Source organism: Vanellus vanellus, assembly GCF_965231255.1.
Source record: "Vanellus vanellus genome assembly, chromosome: 7".
Lineage (NCBI taxonomy): Eukaryota > Metazoa > Chordata > Aves > Charadriiformes > Charadriidae > Vanellus > Vanellus vanellus.
Genome location: NC_138912.1, coordinates 4,502,831 through 4,511,662, shown reverse-complemented (window position 1 = coordinate 4,511,662; position 8,832 = coordinate 4,502,831). Strand labels below are relative to the sequence as shown.

At 41.8% G+C, this 8,832-nt stretch overlaps 1 protein-coding gene across 1 annotated transcript; it reads right to left on the bottom strand.

Moving 5' to 3' along the window:
* Nucleotides 1–320: 320 nt before the first annotated feature.
* On the bottom strand, nt 321–8,698 carry EEF1AKMT2 (EEF1A lysine methyltransferase 2; the record flags this gene model as incomplete). Its single annotated transcript, XM_082486661.1, has 6 exons — nt 321–1,318; nt 2,109–2,325; nt 3,225–3,332; nt 7,220–7,334; nt 7,873–7,938; nt 8,595–8,698. The coding sequence occupies 6 exons, from the start codon at nt 8,696–8,698 to the stop codon at nt 1,191–1,193; spliced, it is 738 nt and encodes a 245-aa protein (XP_082342787.1). The 3' UTR covers nt 321–1,190.
* Between the last annotated feature and the right edge of the window lie 134 nt (nt 8,699–8,832).

Below are 8,832 nucleotides of genomic sequence, written 5' to 3'. Positions count from 1 at the left end.
GGAAGAACCCACCACTGTGCAAATAATGCCTTATTTCCTATCCTGGGAAAAGACTAGAAGTATTTCTTGACCCCTACTGGGAACTAGGAGAAGTCTGGAAACTAGGAAAAGCAATTCTCTGATAAGTAAACATGACCTTGCCTGTGAAACAAAACCTGATTGCCTAATAGGGCCTCCTTGACATTTGAAAGAACAAGTTTATTGTCACCTGCAAATGTGCTTGTCAAGGCATAAAGAAATCTCATTTTCCTACCTTTCAAGCAATGGTATCATTCTGAAAATATAAAACAACAGAAGAAATAAAGGCAAAAAAATTAAGAAAAAGGATCACACAGAATTTATTTTTTTTTTTAAAGAAAGGACAGTTATGCTTTGAATTCTTCTGGATTTACGCAGCTAAAATCTGTCCTGAGAAATTCACTGGAAAACATACAGCCATTGTTGGCTCTTAAGACATTACTATATAGCAAATTAATAACGACAGAGGCATATGTCACATGCTAGTGAGATTGTAACATCACATCTTTATATATTTATGGGATCAGAGGAAATAACTGACAAAGCACGCGCAGTCAGGCAAGTGAGATTTTCAAAAACGCTCAGCAGCCTCCCTCTGTGGGAAAAGGGTTGAGCTACTGCAGTGGAGACAGAACGACACTGAGTCTGAGAACCTCTGAAAGTCTGAATTTGAAGCACTAACTGGTCCTTTCTTGCGAGTGCTACAGCTTTTATATCCGTTTCCCTCCTTAACAGCTACGTTCATGTTCACCTAAAAAAAAATAAAAGATCCAGCGCTTACATTGCAAAAGCTTGTTCCCTATTACACCGGGTAACAGAGAAATGAGATTTTTGCTTTGTAAAATACCTTTACCTCTATTGCTGATTGCCAATACAGAAATTAAATACCAGATAATCTTTATGCTCCAAACACAAACTCAGTTATACTAGTCTCCGTATTTAGAATGCCTTATTTATCTCTCACTTGCAAACCTGCAGCTTCCCTAAAACAAGTGAGGTTGTAGCAAGGACAAAATTTACGGGCAAGTTACGCAAAGCTGAAATATTTCTAGGGCAATGTTTTATAGTCCCTTAGAGTTCCATACATAGTATTTTATTGTGCACTCAAAGAGCATTTATTTACACACGTGTCTGAGGTTTTCTGTCAGGTTTAAAGTTCAGACTTTTCTCAACTAATCTAATTTGTCCAAGATGGATGGCCTCAATTTTTTCCTTTGGAAAACCAATGCTGTGACACTGTTTCCAATTCTTCCTCCAAAGCAAAACTTGGGTGTTGGCAGCTCCTCCAGAATTTCAAATCCTGCCAGACAGAAATTAAAATGCTTTTATTAGAAGGAAGTTGTTTTATTCTCCTCTTGGATAACCCTTTGCAAACCATTCTTTATTTCCCCGGAAAACTTGCAAGTCAGTTACTCTGTAAGTTTATAGGACTGTATTGTTACACTGCACCGCTGCTTTATACAGCTGAAACCCTTCCATGGATAATAAAAATCTTAGCTGGCTGACTCACATGAATTAATGGCAGAAAAGACGATAACTTGCCAGTAATTTTAGTTCTCCAGAAGGGACGGTTGTTTTAGATCCACACTGAGTTTCAAGCTTCAGGCATGAGATTCAAGAGCGAACCAGTATGTAAAAAACACCCTTTCCAGCAGATCAGAAAGGTTGCTGAGGAGGCGATATTAAAGGTCACAATCACAGACTTGCCAATTCCCCTAAATATGGGTAACAATGTCACCCCAATTTCAAAGCAATCAGATGGGTGAATAGGATCTGGTAACAAAAGACCAAAAAGAGAAAAAGTATCACCCGGGTATAGAACCTCCTCCTTTCCCAGTGTCACTAAACTGAAATTCTCTTCCCCCAAACTATAACAAAAGCTGTCCTCCCTTGGCTCGTTGGCACTGGCAAATGCAGAAGCTGTAATTCCTGAGGAAAACAGAGGGAAGATAGGCTGAAGCATTTACTAGTCACTTTACCTTGTCTAATCCTGATCTGAGAAAGGCAATATGTTAACACAGACATTAAAATTTACTCATGGCATCCCTAAACAGCTCTAAGTTAGCAGATGGTTCTGTTCAACTGCTTACCTTCTCTGAACTCGTTCAACAGCTCCTCCTTGGTCCAGTTGCAAGATGTTATGAGGAAAAAACCCTCTGGTTTCAATACATTGCAGAGAGATCTCACGTACTGCTTCCTCTTTCCCACCGCGTTATCGGGATTAAGGCTTATGGCATCAAAAGTCCCCTTGTCAATACAAATCGCAAATCCTGACAGCTCAGCTGATGGAGCCAAGAAGTCTTCTACCTAAACCAGAAGTCTACAACTGTGAAAACAATCTTCTACTCAGGAGTCAGGAGCTCCTGAATCTTTAATGCAAACCAATACTTTAAAATAAAAAGGCTCAAACCTGACAATAGGTGTGCTTAGGAAAGGGTAACTCACGAGCTTTTCACGCTTATAATGCCATGTCAGCTTCTTTCTTCTCTACGTATTATGTGATGATCTGTTTGCTGTAAAGCCTGTGTATATACCTATCCATCTAAAGCTCAAACTAATATACTTGGAGTTCATTCTTTAAATCATTATTTGTACTTTGATCCCTGGTTTCCTAGGTGCTGCATGCTAGGCACTGTACAAATACAAAAGAATAGACTGTCTGCCACAAAGAGATTACAGTTGACATACAAAAACAGAGACATCGTACAGGTATGGAGCTGGAGGAGAAAACAGCATAGCAGAGAGAGAGCTCAGAATGAATGACAGTCACAGAAAAAGAGAATGGCTGAGGTTGGAGGGGACCTCTGGAGGTCATCTGGTCCTACACCCTGCACCCAGCGGGGCCTCTCAAATTTCCTGCTGGACAGCTGGGATTCTATCACTTTGGATTTCATCTTCTACCTCAAATCTGAAATTCAGAATGAAGCAGCTACGATACAGAACTTGCCAAATGGTGAACCAGTATTCTGCTCCCTGTTAGAATGAGGGAAATCTTTTTAGCCCTAATGACTGTTACAAACAGAAAAAAAATAGACCAAAAATCTTCTTGTAAATATAGATTTATTTGGTTAGAGTTCTCTCACAAATGAGTGTCACAAGACATCATTAATACAGTTACACTGAGCACATCTGAATATCAATTAGGTCCTTTAATTTTGGGTTCAGCTGCTTTCTATTTCCTCAGTAAACTTTCTCTCAAAACTTACCTTTAATTTAATATTAGACATTCCTTCTTTCTCTCTCACTTTTTCTGAAAGTTGTATTGCAGAAGGAGAGTAATCAATCCCAGTGAGATCGGTGTAGCCAGACTTTGCCTACACAGAAGCAGAGAATCTTAATCAGTATGCTAGTAATTTTTTCATCCAACAAATGCGTTCCCTATCTATAATCCATCTCATCTCTCCTCCTGTTAATGACAAAAAAAAAACCCACCTTTTACTAATTTTTATTCCCGTTACCATTACAAGAGCTAAATATCTGGGGCAATGAGCTGAAATAACTCCATTCTGCCTAATACCTCATCAAAAGAGCTGTTGACAGAAAGCTGGTTTATGTCAACAAGTGGAAAACTGAGCAGAACTGTGTAATACCCTGGAGGAGAAAAGCCTCTCTTATCTGCACCAAAAGTAACCTAGAAACCAGGAATTTTCAGTGATGAGCACGTCCCAATGCCAGATGCTTCAAAATACGAAAATCTCTCTGACACTTACATAACATTTGAGATTGAGCAATTACTTGGTTTATAACCCAAACAGTAAGAGCCAAAATATGTAATACATAATAGTACAGATTAGTACAGATCCACTGCAAAACCTTACATTTTTCTAATTATTCATGCTAATGTGTATTTGAATGCAATGGTTTGCATGCTACAATGTGTTTGTATCAGCAATTTTCAGGCAGGTCACACCCATACAAAAGAGGACAGAGACTTTCTGTTAATCTGATTTTGGAGTAGATAACGATAACCCAGTTTAGCAAACTCAGGCAGTGAGATCCTAGCAACCCTTTTTGCAAAGCAGGTGGGCACTTTGCATCACTTGGAGCTGGGCATACAGGAAGGGGCAGTGACACATTTTCACCCCAAAGCAGAAGGTGAAGCGACCAGATCTGGGTATCATGTGTCAGTTAGTCTGGCCAGATCCAAACCTAACAGGAAGAGCTACAATCTTACGGCCAGCTGCAGGCAGAAGCAGCAGAGAGAGGGAGGAAGATTGGGTTTGTTTTGGCTTTGAACAATACACGGACTTTAACTAGCATTAAGCAATTAGCTGCACATCTACTTGTTCCAAAGGCCGATACCTCAACAGAGAGGAAAACAACAAGTTTTTTTTTGAAACGGTCCTTCTTCCAGCAGCCCTTCAGCCCGTGTGAGATCAGTACTAACCAGCTGTTCTTAATTGAGGACTAATTTCAACTAAACACAAAGACCAAGTTGTTCACATTTGATGAAGAACAGTGTACTGCTCAGGCATCTACCCACGTTCCTCCCCAGAGCAAACCAAGCTTCCTCAGATGCCTCTGCTGAAAACTTGGGGGTGGAAGAGTAGTTCCCACAACAGCTCCTCTGTTTGGAAAGGAAGAGCTTGAGTGACTTCAGGGAGTTCCCATTCACTCCTATAGTCCCTGGAGCACAGAAGGAAAGTTTAAGGATAAACAACATTAAAACTTGTATGGCCTGACTACATATGGCCAGGAAAGGATCATTCACTCAAGTGCCAAACATGACCGTGCTGCATCCTGCAACTGGACTCCTGTCCTGAAGGTGGTGTTTGTAAGCACTCTTCTGCCACTTCTTGAGAAAGCACATTAAATAGCAGAAAGGAGTTTGCAACATGATCAGCATTGCCTCATGTTTAGGCTTCTGGTGCTGCCAGGTAGACACCCTCACTTGGGAGATGAATACCCTTCACTTCAGACAAGTTTGTCAATACTCTTGGCTCCCACAACACTCAGAAAAAAAAGACAAGGTCAGAGCTCCATGTGACAGCAACATTTCCTTAAAAGAGCGGGAATTTTTGGAAGGCAGAAGAATTAGGTCATCCATGCAGCCTACCAGAATTCTGAAGTTAACAGGGGTAGGACCATGGTCCACTGCACATAAAAAAAACAGGAAGGGATCCCATTTACGTATCCGAGATCCTCAAAGCAGGTAGAAGGAAGAGAGGAAGCCTCCAGCAGCATTTCTCTTGGACCTTACAGATGGGCAGATCCCTGCAGTGTGCACGTATAAGAAATTTAGCAGCATGCTGGATATATTGCCTCTAGCTGGGTAGTGGGGACAGTTTACACAGGATACAGCAGTCTTTCTTGTTTTCACTTCATTTATTACCTCTTTGTCAGATGGCTAGTCTGCCTCTTTTTTGTGCAATATTCCCTCCTGGAACTGACAATGTCTTACCTAGACCCAGCTGCATTTCAGAGTGATTTTCTTACTATACTACCATTTACTATTCTTTACTGTTAACGACATGCAAGGGTCCAGTATTCCCCAACAAATTGTACTCTACAGCTACAGCACCTCTTCCTGTTCTGAGCATCTGGTCCATACCCTCAAGTAGCTACCTTTTAAAGAGGTGCTACTAATGTCCCACGTGCCTGAAGTCTGACTGCCTTTTTCAGTATTGCCATTTCTATCACATTATCGAGGCAGAACTGTTCTACGGCAGCTGATGTGCTTGCCAAAAAGAATCCTAATTTGATTTTCAAAGCCTAGCAGCTAATCCCATTTATTTTTTTTTTTACATCAGCTAAGCAAGTGAGATCCTGAATTATTTAGAAACAATAAACAAGGCAATTTTTGAAGTCACTTTTCAAATGGGAACTGGACTGAAAAATTCCTATTAAAGCAACCACAGTACTTTGAAGTGCTTCATGTAAGAGGGGAGGGTGCGCTTATGGCCGTTTAATAGTTTTTAAAAGCTAGCAGGCTGTTGTTTTCCCATTACAGAATTGAAATCAATTTCAGATTTGTAAGCGGAGCCAGTACAAAACTGAAGTCTAATAAATAAGGTTTTTCTGTTGGATGTTTCAACAACAAAAAAGCTAGCATTGCATTTAACAATCACCATTACTGGCTTCAAAATTAATTTCTCTTAATGAGATGAGGAATTTCTACTTTTGATGATATGACTTCTCCTGTGCTGCAGAGCAGCAGCCAATCACCATAAGGCTTTAAACTCTTCTAAAATCAAAATCCATGTTAAAAAAAATTCCATTCTAAACCTGACTTTGACTTCCATCCCTTTCAGTTTCTACAGTAACTAATGGAGCCAATGGAGAATGTAGATCAACAGAAACCGCTACAGTACGATAGCTCCTTTCTTTACCAACTCTCCTGTACTCAATCAAAACTGGGAAAAATACCACAGCTGTATTTTTTATGTTATCACTGTATAACAACACTGCAACAGTTCAGATCACATCTGGTAAGGGGTTTCCACCCTGACAGAAATGGGTACTTCTTGAAAAGAAGTGTTAACAACTTTTTAAGTAATTTACAGAAAAAACTTGGGTTTAACCACTTTTTACATCGATAATGAGTATTGCTATTAGAACTGAGTACGGAAAAAGGATCTGGTTTTGCACATGAGAGTACTCTGTGAATTACTCAATTTCCTTACCTGTGAGTATTTTACACAACAATGGGAAGAAAAGCATTTATAAATATAGGAAAACAGAAAGGCAAAGTCAAAATAAGGGATATCGAAATCTGAAGTACTGACAGTCTGGGCAGTACCAAAAAACTAGAAGTTTGAGCATGTCTAGCAAAACCACAAGTATTTCCATTTAGTAGAACAAGACACATATTCTGTTGGTAGGTCTACACTTTTAAAACTTCCTACCACCATTGCTGGTGCAAGGAGTTACACGCCTGTCCCTTAGGCTGCCTAGTGGCCACTTGCAATTACACCTTGTCTTTGTGACAGGATGTTCTTTAAGGCATATCAACAGCACTAAGTTAATTTCACTTACACTCTTAAACCAAATGAAAATATAAAACCTGATACACAGTAACCAGTGTTCTGTTGATGTGAAAAAAACACAAAATAAGTTTTAATTTAGGTTGCTTGGGTTTTGCCTTTCAAGTTGTGTTATAGCTTGCCATAGTTACTATTGTTACTTGCAAGAACTGTATTAAAACTACTGTGTTTGGAGCATTGATTCTGTATCAAAAGCACAAAGTTTGCAATATACCAACCAATTCAATCAGTAAAACACCGTTTCCAGTTCCAATGTCAAGCACAGAGCTGTCAAGGGGAATCTTTTGTTTTTCCAACCACCTGATTATGCGAATCATGCTTTCTTCACCAAACCTATGAAAAACAAAGGCTCAGGTAATCAAGATAGGAAAAATGTACAAAAGGCACAGCAAATCTATTTCATCAGTCCCTCTCTCCAGCTTTTGCAAAGTGTCTTTTACTGAAGCACTTCGAACTGACATGGTTCATATTCCATGTTTACTTTGTTTAAATTAAAATTAACCACATCCCCTTAAAACTCACCGAAACATCAACTCTGGGAGGTAAAGCCCTCCATATTTTAAAAAAGGCAGCAGCACCCACAACTTGCATAGTTAAACGTGAGCTCAGCGATAAACACACCTTTGTTAGTAACATACACCACAACTACCAGCTTACTTTCTGTGTAATGACAGTTGTCCAAGTGCAACTTAGAAATTTGCACCGCACAATTGGGCGAGAGAAGAACTGTTGGCTTCAAGATTAAAATTCTCCACCATTTTGCCAACAGCCAGGACTATTCAGTGACCCACCAAATCGCTGGCTGTCTTTATGAAATGTCTACTTTAAAAACGAAATAAGAGAAACACTCCAGTGGAGTTATTTTATTTACCAAATTTCCCCAGCATCTCCAATGTCTTGAAAAGTCTGCAGTTCTCTTTCATATGCAGCATCCCAGCTAGAGTCAGGGGGAAAGGACAGGATATTGTAATTAATACCAAAAAAGTTTTAGATTAAAGAGCGAGGGGAAGAAAGGGTGGGAAGGCTGTATCTATGGAGCAGTACCACTGTATGTCCATGGTATTACAGAATCATAGAATGGTTTGGGTTGGAAGGCACCTTAAAGATCATTGAGTTCCACCCCCCTGCCCTGGGCAGGGACACCTCCCCCCAGCCCAGGTTGCTCCAAGCCCTGTCCAACCTGGCCTTGAACACCTCCAGGGATGGGGTAGCCACAGCTTCTCGGGGCAACCTGCGCCAGGGGCTCACCACCCTCAGAGTGAAAACTTTCTTCCTAATATCTAATCTAAATCTCTCCTCTTTCAGTTTGAAGCCATTACCCCTCGTACCATCACTACGTGCCCTTGTAAAAAGTCCCTCTCCAGCATTCCTGTAGGCTCCCTTCAGATACCAGAAGGATCAACTATCATCTAGATAGATAAACTGCTCGGGAAGACGTTGTCCGCCAAACACCGAGCTGGCGATGCCCAGACAGGGAAGGCTGCGGGTTTCCAGATGAGGGGCACAGCACGGGCCTCCTGCTCCCCGGGCAGCTGCCTGGGCCTCCGCCGCGCCGCGGCCCACCGCCCCCAGTTCCCGCCCCTCGCCACTCACTGCTCTCTGGTGCCCAACACCGAGGGGCTGAACGGCTCCTCCCCGCGCCCCGGGCCCAGCCCCGGCCCCGCGGGGCGCCCAGCCCGCTCCCCCACCACCGCCATGCCTGGCCAGCGCGGCCCGGAAGCACCCCGGAACCATAGAGCGCAGCTGAGAGAGGGTCCGCAGGCGCCGCTCTAGCGCTTGGAGGACTCTTTCTCGCTGCCCGGCGGGGGCCGAGAGCGTGGCTCCGTCAGAG